The sequence below is a fragment of the Sinocyclocheilus anshuiensis genome, unplaced genomic scaffold (genome assembly GCF_001515605.1).
Source record: "Sinocyclocheilus anshuiensis isolate Anshui unplaced genomic scaffold, SAMN03320099.WGS_v1.1 scaffold404, whole genome shotgun sequence".
In the NCBI taxonomy this organism is placed as follows: domain Eukaryota; kingdom Metazoa; phylum Chordata; class Actinopteri; order Cypriniformes; family Cyprinidae; genus Sinocyclocheilus; species Sinocyclocheilus anshuiensis.
This window is the reverse complement of record NW_015554088.1, coordinates 719,519-734,500: the sequence shown is the minus strand read 5'-3', so window position 1 is coordinate 734,500 and position 14,982 is coordinate 719,519. Positions and strand designations below refer to the sequence as shown.

Sequence of the window (14,982 nt, the reverse complement as noted above, 5' to 3'; positions counted from 1 at the left end):
AAATGTTTAATGGTTTTAGTTTTAGTTAACAATAATAACCCAGTTTCCATCCCATCTTTATGTAATATTTTTACATAAATCTTTATGTAAATCTTAAAATAAAAATTACTAACTAAAAGAGAAGCAAATGAAAACTGTACATTATGTAAATAATAAACAATGTACTCAAATAGTCTTGTGGAAGCTACACAATTAAGGAGAAAAGGACTTTATTCATTGTACCAACAGACTTTGGCAAATTAGCAATCTTCGCATTTGGAAATGCATTTTTCGGCAATGTCAGGGCTGAAACAAATAAATAGCACATTTTTGCAGATGTACATTGCTGGAATAAAGATACATTTTTCTAATTAAAAGACATACAAGTGTGGTGTGAAATCAATCCGTCAGCTACTTAAACATGATTTTCTCCTTTTTAAATAAAGCTTTTCAGTTTCTTAAGTACCTTCAAAAGCATGTTTTAGTTAAATAAATAGAATGATCTCCATTTTTAACATGCACAACTGATTTGTTTGGGAAAAGTATATATACACATGGTTCGAACTTTCAATGACAGTACCTTACCATCGCACAGACACACACTCATACAACCACACAGGTAAGGAGACCGGAACACACACATACACACACGCACGCACTAACATACAAATGCAGATACACTATACATATCTCCCCCTCTATGCTTTTCTACATCGTCTTTCAGAGGGCTAACCTATCAAAGTGATAAAAATGCAATGCTGAACATAATGAAAAAGAGGAAATTATGAGTCCAAACATCACATTTTTAACATCTGAACAACACAAGATTTTTTTATTTTTATTTTTTTTTCCAAATGTTTTTCATTTTTTGAATGTAACAATCACAAAGATATGGATTCATGCATTATGAGCTTTGTGACTTGATCTTCCACCTCTCCCGGCAGGAAATCATAAGTCGAGGCTTGATGCTTCAGTGACGTCAGACTGTACATCAATACTCTTTTTGAGGATAAGATGAAATGCTACTTCTGAGAAAGTCATGTACAAACAATCTACAAGCAACTAGAAAAAAACTCTGCCTCAGGCGCCTGGGCATCCAGAGCTGGTGCTTCATTGCAGAGAAATAAGAATGCAAGTCTTCAAGTTCACTTGTCTTTTCTGTTTTTGCCTGTTTGTCTATCTAAGATGTTTCGTCTTTGTTGACGATTCTGTTGTATTTCCTTGATAGGCGGCGTCTGACTTGTGAGCTGCAGCGAAGTGACCCACTTTTGCCTTTCCCTGTCTGTTTAGGTTTTCATGAAGCAAAGTAGGAGCTCTGCATGGAATAGAGTCGGTCGATGGGATTCCCGACTCTCGCCTGCATTGAGCCCGCCTCAGACGAGGCCATGAAGCAGTCACTAAGGCTGGTCAATGAAGTGTCACTGTCAATGTCGTGGAATATCGAGTCATTTCCTGTTGTAAGAGAAAAGAGATGGTCAATATGATGCTCTTTTTTGTCGGAATCTATTGATTTATTCAAAAAGACATTAAAAGTAACACTCATGTATACAGTGACCTAAATACACCTCTTTTGTGATGATCATGTTTTTAATTTCTGTATTAAAATTCATTTTAATACAGACATTAATGGTGTAAAGTCAAGGTATAACGTCAAAAATATCAATGGTACAACTGTGCTGATATCATATAAGCATAAAATATCTATTACAGTTTACAGTAAAATATTACAGTTTGGGTCCGGTAAGATTTTATTTTATTACAATTAATACTTGTATTCAGCAAGGATGCATTAAATTGATAAAAAGTTACAGTAAGACGTTTACATATTGTCACGGTTCAGTAGTTTTTGGGGTTCTTTTGTATATATGTCTATATTTTTTACATATTGTATTTTATTTCAGTTAACATCTATTTTACTTTGAGTAATGAAAATGTTTTTTTAATGGTTTTAGATTTAGTTAACTATGATAACCCTGAAATACATAGAATTTTTTTAATATATATATACAGTATAATGTTTTTTTTTTTGACAATACTTTTCAAGACAAAAATAGAAATAGTGATTAAGAGTCACAGACCCTTATATGAATCTATCAATCTTCACAAAAACAACATAAAATTAATGACTGTTCAATTATGTATTTGTATGGGATCCCACATTCCATGCAATCGGATATTGTTAAACTAAATGGCTTCTCACTAACAACCGAGCTAATAGCAAATGTTTACTTCTGAGCTAATCTTCTCGCTCTATCATTTTCCTTGTGGGCACAGTTAGCTGTAATACGCTTTCCAGTACTTAATGACACCATTCTGAAAGACAGTGACAGGTTGATGGGCTATGGTTTTTTAATGAGCTGGCAATGTTGTCTGTCCCTGCTGTTCTCCCATAAAATCCAAGCTGGAGTGTGATGAGACCGGGGATTTGGGCCTTGCCATTCAGGAGAATGAATGACAAGACACTTGGGACCTGTTCTTAGGCTGCCTGTGACCGATGTCTCCAGATTTATGTGGCTAATGCTTGAAGTTAATGTCAATAATATTGAGAACAACTGGAGTTGTGTAGAAACAACGTCACTCTGATGAATTATAGTTGGCTTCTTACCCAAACTTTATACCAAATTTTGACGAATGTGGCAAGCTCTCAATGGTTTTGCTCAGAGTGTTGTTTTGCTAGCAGACCCATGGATGCTTTCCCATGGTTCTTTGTGCGTCAGTTATCATGGTTAACCATTGTTGTTTTACATGGCGCACCACAGATCATCGTTCGGCTCTTTAACAAAAATCCAATAGATAGTGTCACACAGCATAACAGACTACACCATTAATCCGTATGAGACCCGGGCAAATAAACCAAATTGGTAGCTCTGGGAACAGTGGATGGGGCGAGTATGGTTTTGAAACACACTGAATTCATTTGGAAGGAAAACTTCAAAATAAAGTGGTGCGTTTGTGTAATCTCATGAGGAAAGAAGGGTGGTATGGTTGCATTCTGTGAACCTTGTGGTCCAAACACATGCCCCAGCTTCAGGGAGCAAACATGACAGAGCTCATGGGTTGATGCTCACCATATGGGTTCATGTGGTCACCGGGCATTTGAGGAGGGGTGAGGCCCTGCTGGAAGGGATCGGTGCTGTAACCATTCTCCATAGCAACCATCTGTTGCTGGGCTGGAGCCAATGGTGTGTAGGAGTTCATCATTCCCTCCATCCGATTGGACATCACCTCTGGAATGGGGGAAAAAAAAGTAGATGTTGATCAGCCTTTGATATATTCTCATAGTAGGGATGACTGACATCATCTCTGTGAACTGGAGAGCGTAGTTACTTTAACAACTGTACATAATGCAAAACATTAATGCTTCGTTTAATAAGAATTGTTCTTTCTAGTGGATTGGGTTTCTCCAAAAATCAAGGCTGGGTCTGGTATCTGCCCTCGAAATCAAGTTGAATTTCACGAAAACCAACAAACAAGAAACACTCTTGTTCTGTAGCGGGAGAAGACGCAGTGACACCAGCCCTATAGGGCAGTACTCTATGAGTCATACTCAATGCCGAGGGCTAGGAATGACTCTTGTCGCTTCCAGTCTGGAGCCCACCATCTCAGCCCTCTGCTTTTGAGTGGTGAGCTCTCGCAAGAAAGATGTCTGCAATTCATTTCTACAGGCTTCCACAAGTTTCCATTACATCTTCTGCTCTGATGCAAAGACATCTGATATTGAGTTTCACCACACTGACACTTTGCTAGCCCATAATCCATGATTCTTCAAGTAACTGACTATCATAAAAAAAACTAAAATTAAAAAAATAAACACAAATAAATAAATAAAAATGAAAAATAAAAAGCTATAAAAAAATCAATACAAATAAATTTAAATAAAAAAGGTTATAACAATGCTTATTTAAAAATATATTTATTAAAACATATATATATATATATATATATATATATATATATATATGTATACACACACAAATTGCTTCATAGCTTAAAAATATCTTTAAAAACTTTTGGTCCAATCAACATGCAGGAATGCATGAAAGAATGAAAGAATGAAAGAATGAATGAATGAATGAAACAGGAAATGATATAATAGAGAAGACGAATAGGTCCTTTAAAATATCAAATAGTTTGACCTTTTTATGACAAGACAAGGCAACTTCAGACTATAAAATGTCATGTGTGCAACTTTTAAAAAAGGTAATATAAATAAAGTAGTAATTTAGGATATTTATAACACAATTTTCCCCTTTAAAACCATTAAAAGTTTCAAATTTTAGTGACATTTTTAGTGAAAATGGCATAAAGGTTTTCATGACCATCCATAAAGTATGTCTATGAGCTTCTTTTTTTTTTTCAACATAAAAGTTTTTTTTATTTTCTTTCTGCCACTGACCCAAATATATAAAGTTGTAAGGTATCATTAAAACTTTTAAAACAACATGACGCAGCAAAGTCTTTTCTAGAATGTTTTCACACCAATCACTGGCCCCACAGCTGAAACTATTGGACAGCTGACACTTATAACCAAGACAGATAGGATTTACGATAACAAATATAACGATGTATTAACCGTGGGGCTCCATTGGATGACATATTCCAGCCCAATTTCATGATTCATGACATCACGGACTACTCAAGACCGCTAAGGTATTTCCCAAAGGGGAGTCTGACTTCACAAAACTTCTCAATATCTCAGACCACCAGAATAGTTAATCTACACCTAGCTGTCTCTCTCGAGCGTCTCCATCACCCTATCGTTTTCTTTCATTTCTCTGAGAAAACATTTCTATTGGTTCATGAGGGGTAAGGTTCATGACCAAAGATGGATCACTATCTGACTTGAATTATCCCATTAAATGTGACACAGCCAAAGGCCACAAAAGTGCTGAAGCAACCAGAGAGAAACTAGTGTCAATGTGATGACTTTACACTTCTGTTGTTCGACAGTGATCTTTTTGCTCTACACAGCAGCGTCAAAGCTCCATAAATGAATGCATCGTGAGAATAGTCCAACATCGGTCTATACAATAAAAATATTATTGCTTGTCCTTCATCGCTGAAGATGATTCAATGATCGCTTGGATTATGGCTCTGCAGGAGAGCAGGCACAAGGGGGTCTGTTCAGCAATAAAATGTCAGTATAAACCCTCAGTTTTCCACAAAATAAAGATAGGAAGACTAGCTCTTATCTCAAACAACAACAAAAAATGTGTTTATATGTCTCTTTAAGAATTTAAAATGCAAATAAAATCTGCTAACAGGTCTTAAATATATTAAGCAATATACATATATTCAGTAGAATTAACATGTTTGATTATTAAAATGCAGCTCTAGGAAGTACAACAACAAAAAAATACTTTTATATATTGCTTTAAGGATTTAAAATGTAAATAGACTATGAGCTAACATTAAATTCCAGGTCTGTATTAAGCAATGTCATTAGCCATATACATACAACATAGTAGGAATTAAATGTTTTGATTTTTAAAATTTACCCTTAAGTACAAGTACTTTTATCCAAAACAAAATGTGTTCTCTGTATTTAAACTGCTTTATGGTTATTTCCACAGTCTCTAAAGACAAACGCAGAGAGTGAAGAAATAAATATGACTGATGGAGGAATGAACTCCACTGCCTTACAACAAATATTTGTACACTCTTAAAAATAAAGGTGCTTCACGATGCCATAGAAGAACCTTTTGGTCTAAATGGTTCCATAAAGAACCTTTAACATCTGAAGAACCTTTCGGTTTCACAAAAGGTTCTTTGTGGCGAAAGAAGGTTCTTCAGATTATAAAAAGGTAAGAAAGAAATGGTTCTTTAAAGAACCTTTGACTGAATGGTTCTTTCTGGAACCAAAAATGGTTCTTCTATGGCATCGCTTGAAGAACCTTTTGAAGCACCTTTATTTTTAAGAGTGTACAGGAATTAAGACTCTTGAGCTGTAGAGGAAACATTTGTCCTCCTCCATAGAGCTTGGAATAATATTCTACACGTTTCTATTTTCCAGACAGTCTCATCCAAACTCATCTGTTACAGAAGCTCAGTTGGATCGTCTCAGCAACATATTAACTGTTGAAAAAAGACGCCACTTGACGGATTAGCTCTTTAACACTCTCAAATGAAAAATTAGCCTAAAAAAACGGTATTAATACATGGAATGTCGCCAAGCATGACCAGAAACAGATTGTCTTATAAATGTGAAGGCCGTGAACTCCATGAGTGTGAAGATCACAGACATACAATGGCTCATCCTTTGCGCCCGGCTGAATGGCAACTTGAGACAACCGCTTTACTGAAACCGTGATGCTGGGTGTCTTCCAGCAAAGGAGGGAACGGGGTGGGTGGATCGGTCAAAGTGGAGGCAACTTCAATGAGCTTATGTTGTAAATGAATTCATCCACCTCCACATTTCCTCCCTCACACAAAAGCTGCACGCGTTCTTCGACCTAATCTACAGCGACCAGGGGTCATCGCCCGTGTCGCTCGCCCTGTTTTTGAGAGAGTGGACACGACTCACACCACAAGGGGTGATGTGCAAGGAGGTCGGTTGGGATACCTCACTTTCTACCCTTAGATATTCTTTTAAAAATTTAACTTTGACCACAAGGTCTAAGTTATGAAGCAAAACTGCCTATAAGAAGGCCCACACGGAAAACCTTTTACGATTTACACAAAATAGAAGTTCGTCATTCTACAAGTAGTAAATGTTTTGGCTAATCTGACTGTAGTATTCTCAGCTGCATTAAAAACATTTTAATAAGTAAAACTCAATTCCACAGAATTCTGAAAACGCAAAAAACACCAACAGATTGGAGATAGATGCTATTCATTCATGTTGATTTCCGTCTTAATGTCATATTTCGGACTGATGTGGTTGCCTTCAGGTTCATGTCAGGACATTTTACCTTGGCCCAGCCTTTGGGAATTCTGCTGCTCCTGTTGCTGCTGCTGTCTCCGCGCCAACTTTTTTATCTGAAAAAATAACGATAAAAGCACAATCAGAAAACTTTGCGACTCCCCAGACCAACTCTCGCCTATCTAAAGAGAGATGCTCCTTGATGTTCAACTCTGCTTGAACTACGCCAAGCTTGATCTGGCTGCATTATATTATCCACAGCCTTTTGAAGATAAAATCAGGGCTCTGAGGTGGGTTTCAGACGCTAACGTAAGAGCAGGATGGATGTGAATACATCTCTCTCGAACTCCTGGGGAGTTTTTTGTGGAATGCGTCGAGAGGTTAAGCTTCAGGCAGATAGCGATTGAGATTTGCTGTCTCGAGCCTCGCTTGCTTTTTCCCTTTTGGCAGCAGCTGCGAGGAGTTTAGTGCATTGTTGGAGGATTACTTGAAAATTGTTGTGTTATCTGGTCCTTGGATGTACATTATCAGGTTTGTGCGGGTAATACTGGATGATTAATAAGGTAGTGTACAGGGTCTGGACTCACCTTAGCTCTTTGGTTCTGGAACCACACTTGAACGACGCGAACACTCAAGCCCGTCTCTGCAGCCAGCGTCTCTCTTACCTAGATTATACAACAAAAATAATTTGTTTCTTTAGTGAAGAGTCTGTGTAATATATGGAATCCCATTTCCATCTTAGAGTGTTTAAAAAATAACTGATTTTTTTTCTCATTATTGTGACTTTATCTCAAAATATATTTCTTAGAACTAAATCGATTATCTCAAAACTTTCTCGTAAGTGCAGTTTGACCTCACAATTGCAACCTCATATATCACAATTGCTACTTTTCCTTGTTAATCTGACTATTTATTGCAATGTGACTTTACATCTCACAGTTGCAACTTCATATCTCAAAACTTTAACATAATTGCAACTATTTCTCACAATTGTGACCATTTCTCACAATTGCAATAATATTTTCATCTCACAAGGTTACAGTAATTATATATTAAAATTGTGACTTCAAATCTCAATTGCAACTTCATATTATTTCACAATTGCGATGTTAATTGCAACTTGTAACAGGCTTTATTCCATGTGACTATCTCTGTTACATTGTGACATAACTGCATATCTTGTAATTGTGACTTTTTCTCATTTAATTTCACGTAATTGCGACTTGATATTTCATACCTGTGACTTCATATCCCACAACTGTGATTTTATTACTTGTAATTTTGACTATTTCTCACAATTGCAACTTTATTTCTTGTAATTGTGACTTTATATGTCACAATGTGACTATGTATTACAGTGTGACTATATATCACAACTCGACTAAAAATACCAATCGCAACTTCATATCTCACAATTGCGTCATTAATTGCAACTTCATATCTTATTGAAACGTTATTTCTAGATGATTATGATATCACAACTGCAAATTTATATCCCACAATGTGCCACTATTTCATATTTTAAACTACTAGACACAAATGACTTCTATAGAAAGATAAAACTGTTATCTAGAGGAACTCACCTTCCGGCAGGGTTTGGAAGAAACCTCGAAGGATGCTTTGAACGCACGTCTCTGTTGTGTGGTAAGGATAGTACGTGGTCGCTTGGGTCTTCTTGGGTCTTTCCCATCATCTCCCTTCCCAGTGCCTCCTGAGCCCTTCTCCTTCTTGATATCCAACTCCTCATCTTCACTTTTCTCTGGAAAAAAATCCATCATTCACAGGAATCAGTACTTACTTTTAAAACTCTGCAACTTTTTAGACAACCTAATGATAAATAGATGTTTTTGTTCTTTTCAATGTTAGGAGATTCAGTCACAGTGCATCCATAATGAAAGGAGACACATGTGGTTTTAATACTTTTGTTATCAATTTATTAGTGCACGAGTGGGCCACATCCACTGCAAAACGGCAACTCTGACTGTGAAGTATGTGAATTTGTCATTGGACTGGACATTGTGTCATTTAAAATTAATAGCGCAAGGCTTTGGCTGTTTGACACTATATAAATCTTTGATAAGAATCCAACACACAGCGAATGCAACGTTTTGGGGAAGGTATGAAAGTGGACTACATATGGGAAATGAGGTCTATTATCCAGGGGAAGTGAAACAGATAACAAAACCACAAATTCAAGCAGTGAACATGCTTGCAAAAAGAACACTTGGGCAAAAAAAGCCTGTACAAATCAAACTACGTGAGCAGAATTTAAGCTCGCCAATCCATAAAGTTCAATATCTCACCTCATATCACACAATTTACACTGCCTGTTCATATGAACTAATCAAAGTGTCTCAATTAGTCTAAGGTGATCCTCGGGCGGGTTAATCAAGCCTGCCCTGTGTCATGATAATCTCTCTCAGTAGGTCCAGCTAATGTGCCATATTCACAAAATGGCTCCTGGCTTTCCTACTGTAATTATTATAGTCAAACGGGGGATTGGCTTTATTGTTCAGTGGGTGGAGGTTTCATCCAATAAGCCACATCAGCTTGTGTTTAATAGAATAATAATAGTAATTAAAAAAAAAAGGTGCCAAACTCCATAACGTGGCCTGGTTCAAAAGTTAAAAACCCAAATGGGCATGTTCCCAGTGTGACTGTTTTTCGAGATTAAGGGCTTCTGCGATTTGGCACTAGTGGCTTTTGTGGCATCAGCAGTGAACGTCTCTGGCGATTAGGCCTGCGAATGGTTTGGCCTTTTTAAGTGATCAGCGGGAGACACAAACATGATGGGCTGATTCGGTCCTCTCTCTCATCTGTTTCTGATCTCTTTTTCTGCCAGTAGAGTGGTGTGCTGCAAACTAAACGAATTTCTTGCCATTACACTCCACTTCAGGTCAACTTAGAAACGCAAAACTTATAAACGAAGAATAGAAAAGAGACAAACATCACAGAAAGTTGACGCAGTCTTGCTGAAGCATCTGACAAACTTCTCAGTGTTTGAGAGAGTGGTCTGTGTGCATGTGTGTGTGTTTAAATGAAATCCACATGGGGATTATTAGAAGTGAGATGCCTCATTACGGTGAAGTGAGGGAAAAGGAGTCCTGATAAGCAGTGAGGGGCTGCTGGTGAGCAGGGCCTGAAATCCCTCTTTTCACTCACACACATTCAAGCTCTTCTTCTTTCCAGCAACTTAACTTGGCCACATCAGACAGCACAGTGTGGCTTCTCTTTGTCAAAACTGCTCTTCCTCTGCTGACTGTTGATTAAAGGGGCCATATTCTACACTTCTGTGCATATTCTTCCCTTTCTTTTGACTCCTGTAAAACAGAACGGACTTAGTGTTTTCTTTCCATACAATGAAAGTCAGTGTTGTTTTGGCATTCATTGTATGAACAAAAAAAGTTCTTCAATATCGTCTTCTGTGTTTTGTAGAGCAAAGAAAGTCTTCTGATGTCTCCCCTCATAATATGTTCATGAATACACTGGCATCATGGTCTGTGGTGTGTAGATTAGCCTGTATTCATACCTGAATCCGAGTCATCGGGGCTGACAGAGCCGAGCAGGTCTTTCTCCCTTTCATAGTCATTCTTGCACAGCAGCTGTCCGTCCTTCAGTACAAATTCATCCCCTTTCCTAAGCTGTCGGTCGCACACACAGCAGCAGAAACAGTTGAGGTGGTACACGCACTTGAGCGCCCGCATCACAAACTCCGTGGGGGCAATTTTCTCCAGGCACCCGCTGCATTTGGTCGCAAATAACCTGAGAAAGAGAAAGAGAGAAATGTGTAAATGCTTGAAAAAGCTGTCTAGAAAGACACAAACAAGGTCAAAATTTAGCTCTAAACCTACACTACTGTTCAAAAGTTTGGGGTCAGTAAGATTTTTTTAATGGTTTTGAGTATAGTAAAAACAGAACAAAAAAAAAAATATATATATATATATACAGTATATATATATATATATATATATATAATATTTCAAATATTTGTAATATTATAACCATCTTTACTCTCATTTTTTATTTATTTAATGTGTCTTTGCCAAATAAAAGTCATAATTCTTAAAAAAAATAAAAATAAATATAACATCTTACTGACCCTAAACGTTTCATGGCAATGCACATGTCAAACAAACAACTGAATTCTGTCATATTTACTTTTCAAATATTTGTACTACTTTCATGATGGAAAAAAACAACAGCATCCTTCAGTACAAATTCATCCCCTTTCCTAAGCTGTCGGTCGCACACACAGCAGCAGAAACAGTTGAGGTGGTACACGCACTCGAGTGCCCGCATCACAAACTCCGTGGGGGCAATTTTCTCCAGGCACCCGCTGCATTTGGTCGCAAATAACCTGAGAAAGAGAAAGAGAGAAATGTGTAAATGCTTGAAAAAGCTGTCTAGAAAGACACAAACAAGGTCAAAATTTAGCTCTAAACCTACACTACTGTTCAAAAGTTTGGGGTCAGTAAGATTTTTTTAATGGTTTTGAGTATAGTAAAAACAGAACAAATCTAAAACAGTTACAATTTAAGATAGCTGTTTTCAATTTTAATATATTTTAAAATGTAATTTATTCCTATGATGGCAAAGCTGAGTTTTCAGCAGCCATTACTCCAGTCATCAGTGTGACATGACCCTTTAGAAATAATTCTAATATGCTAATTTGCTGTTTAAAAAACATTTCTTATTTAAAAAAAAACAAAAAAAAACAATTGTGCTGCTGCATATTTCTGTGGAAACCATTATACATTTTTTCTTTTTCAGGATTATGACTGTGTAAACAATGATATATATATATTTTTTTTTGAACTACCCCTTTAAGAGATTTTAAAATACAGTAAGAGTAAAGCATCAGTAGGCATCACAGCACAGTGAATGTCTTTACATGTGCTTGTCCATCATAGTTTGGTGATTAAGGGGGTAGGGGGCATGAGGTTGGGCCCCTGAGCGATCTGCTTTGACACTGGCTCATCTGTTAATGCAGCCTGGATAACTCCTCAACGCTTCAGCAGAACCCAATGGGAGGAAATACGGGATCACCTCTCGACCCAACGCACCAGCAAACCTCAATCAGTGGCGTGGGCCCTCAGCTCTACTGGCTTTACCCCACTCACTGCAGTGATTAGACAGGCTCCACCGCCACTCACACAATGCTACTGAAACGGGAAGTTATTTCTTAGTGAAGAGATGGCTTAAAATCTGTTTGCATTTTGTTTCGTGAGAGATTGGTTAATGCTGCTCATGAAATCAAAAGGAAAATGGCGATTTCTACATTTTTGTAACTATACAACAACATATTGATCAGAGAAAAAAAGGCATAAAATATTAAAATAGAAAAAAATATGTAAAATTTTTTCACTCAAATTTAATGCAAATCTACACTATGTTGCTGTGAACTGATCTCCTGTCAGATAAACTCTAAAATCATATGCTATGCCACAATACATGTCTGTTTACATAACAGACCGCGGCCACCCCCGCAGCCTTCATTTCCTCCTAACAGTGTCGATAAAATCCTTTTGGTTTCATTACAGGCAGAGATATTACCATCTTTCTCTCATCTTGTGAGGTTCAGCGGGAGCCCACCTCTACAGGAAGCGGGTGTGTGACAGTGTCCAGCCCACAAAAGCTGATTTATTAGCCTTGGTTCTTTTGTTTGCTCTGGCTGGTAGGACAGCTGCTCCAGCGCTTGTGCGTATCTCTGCATTTCATCTGTGGCATTGTTCATCGGGTGGGAGAGTCAGGGAGAATGCCCATCATCATATTCTGTTGATGTTGGACAGGGTTGGTTGACAGTGATGAATATGTGTTAATATGAGTTCAGATGAATATGTGTAAATATGGTGGGTTTTGTGATGGTAATTTCATTGTGAGATGGTGATGGGGGACTGATAATGACAGCCTGCTGGACACACGACCAGCTGCATCGCTGTTTGTCGGAGTTTTATATAGCTGGGTATTTTTTGTCGCTACTGTTGTTTTGCATGTCAGAGTTTCTATGGGCGTCCTTTGAGATGTCATGAGAATAAACCTATGTGGCATCCAGTGGAACTGCCTTGTCATTTATGGAGCAGCATCATTACTTATGTTGGAAAATAACTGGCAAATACTCATTGGTAGATACTGTAGGTTTTATGTACTATATTTATATACCATTTTATTCATTACAGTTTCTGTTAAACTGTATTTTACTTTATTTAAATGAGTTTCTATTTTATATTTAGCTTATATTTATATTTAAATTTTCAAACTGGTGTTCCAAAACAAGAAATAAATGTAAAAAAACCCAAATAAAAATCAAGTCAAATCAAGATTTTTATTTTTATACTATATATTTATATTATGTAATTATTAACTAGAGTTAGTAATATTTTTATAGTTACATGACAATGCATATTTATTGAATTTGTCTTATTATCAATTATTTAAAATTTAACATCATGTTCTCTTAATAATGTTATGCTTACTATTTATGGGAATAATAAATGGGATTTTTATTTTAACTCCTTCACAAGGGGGTCATCATATTTTGGGATCTTTGGGATCAAAAACCTTTTTTTGGGGGGGGGGGAATAACAATATGGATACTGGCATTAGCAGGCTGTACATAAGCTCATAATCTTTTATTTATTGTTGGACAATAAGAAGATTAGAAATGTTTTATTTGCCAGTGGAAAACTATTAATCCTAACTAAACTGTTGGCATGCCAACAATTCTCTTGTGTCCGTGGGATATCCGTCTACCTGGCTCCTTTCTCCATTCTGAGCGAAGGAATATTTCTATGGAACACACCTTTATCATTTTGTGTTTAGACACAGCCTGATCTGTTGTGGTTACTCCCAATTGTTCAAGTAATTTCGTCCATACAGATTTCATTAATCACGTGAAAATAGAATTATTTTCCCCCCACAAATCAAGTATTGAGCAAGCATTGAAGATTAGCATGGTTGTAATTTTTTGGATGAAGACCACAGCGCTGTGATATGATCCTGTAAAACATCTGTAAAGAAGATGAGTTGGTAACAATAACAAGATGATTTTGCACATTCCATCATATTTATGGAGTTTTTGCTGTCTAAACACATCCAAACACTCACAACTTTCACATTAAACGATGGCTGACACAGTATTTTGGCTAGATTAACCAGTTACATGCCGGATCAGTCAAACAAGTCAAACAGAATAATGAATCTGTCATGACTCAGTCTGAATCAAATGTTCATTCAACAATGTGAATCCTTGTCAAAGACTCCAGGGCAAAAAAGGCCGGAAAGCACAGGAAATTAACCCTATTGAGCGGTGGTAACACTTTCTAGTTTCGCCCGCTCACCTCGACGCCGCCCTGCTCTCAGGATCCTTCTCATCCAAATGAAAACATTCCCTTTCATCCGCCTCTTTTCTTCTCACCTCCTTTTTCCCCACCCGTTCTAATCTTGTAAGCCATTATTTTTCTATTTCCCCTCTCTGTCACTTTGCATTATTTTTGCTGCTGTAATTCCCATTTGTTCCTTCTGGAATCTTCCTGTCCTGGCTTTGTCCCGGCATCTAATCCGGACTTTTTGGCTGTCGTCAGCCCCCCCTGACCCGTTCCCTATTCTCAGTGGGACCTCTGATGGAATAGCCACGCATGACGCCCCTGCTATAGCAACCACACCTCTGCAGGAAGGCGACGGCTAACTTTTCGGATGGGCAGAGAAAGCCTTTCACAAACTGGCAGCAGAAGTAAATCCTTCTTGGAGGAACAAGGGGAATTAGCAGGGAGCAGTGGAGTAGGGATTTAACCCTACCCCTTTTTTTCCTTTTGAAAGCCACAGTCACTTCAACTCCCACTGATCGCCACAATCAAACAGGGCAGAGGTGGGGGGTAACAGAAAGAGAGAGAGGGAGGCGGCCGGGATGAGGGGAGTGAAAGAGAGCAGCCCAGTGAATGACACAAGCGCTGGATTGTGGAGGAGCCCCTAATCCCACTTTAATACCTTTCCAAGTTCAGCGCCGAAAGAATGCGCTTTAAAACAACACCGCAGTGTGAGTAGGCGAAGGCCAACCGAGTAGTGGTGGGGGTGGGGGGGGCGGCATTGCTCTCAATCCCCCGTAACATTACCTGATTAGCCTGGGTGAGCAACGTAGTATGGGC

The 14,982-nt window shown here is 37.8% G+C and overlaps 2 protein-coding genes across 2 annotated transcripts in view; both read right to left on the bottom strand.

The window, feature by feature from the left end:
• Positions 1-210: 210 nt before the first annotated feature.
• Positions 211-10,993, bottom strand: LOC107669248 (LIM/homeobox protein LMX-1.2-like). Its single transcript, XM_016461418.1, has 7 exons — positions 10,941-10,993; positions 10,371-10,603; positions 8,425-8,600; positions 7,429-7,506; positions 6,891-6,957; positions 3,048-3,206; positions 211-1,431 (listed from the first exon to the last, which is right to left on the bottom strand). Exons 1-7 carry the CDS (start codon positions 10,991-10,993, stop codon positions 1,274-1,276), a joined length of 924 nt encoding a protein of 307 aa, XP_016316904.1. The 3' UTR covers positions 211-1,273.
• Positions 10,994-11,002: 9 nt separating this feature from the next.
• The window catches only part of LOC107669247 (LIM/homeobox protein LMX-1.2-like), a 58,533-nt gene continuing 54,553 nt past the window's right edge, over positions 11,003-14,982 (bottom strand). The window contains exon 4 of the mRNA XM_016461417.1: positions 11,003-11,198. Coding sequence (XP_016316903.1) covers positions 11,003-11,198 — 196 coding nt within the window. The remainder of the gene's footprint in view (positions 11,199-14,982) is intronic.

Excerpts from the sequence above, each read along its gene's own strand:
- LOC107669248 (XM_016461418.1), bottom strand. The coding sequence starts at position 10,993 with ATGACAGAATTCAGTTGTTTGTTTGACATGTGCATTGCCATGAAACGT. Across the intron at positions 8,601-10,370 it reads CCCCGATGACTCGGATTCAG|AGAAAAGTGAAGATGAGGAG; the intron begins GTATGAATACAG and ends ATTTTTTTCCAG. Across the intron at positions 1,432-3,047 it reads TGACCACATGAACCCATATG|GAAATGACTCGATATTCCAC; the intron begins GTGAGCATCAAC and ends CTCTTACAACAG.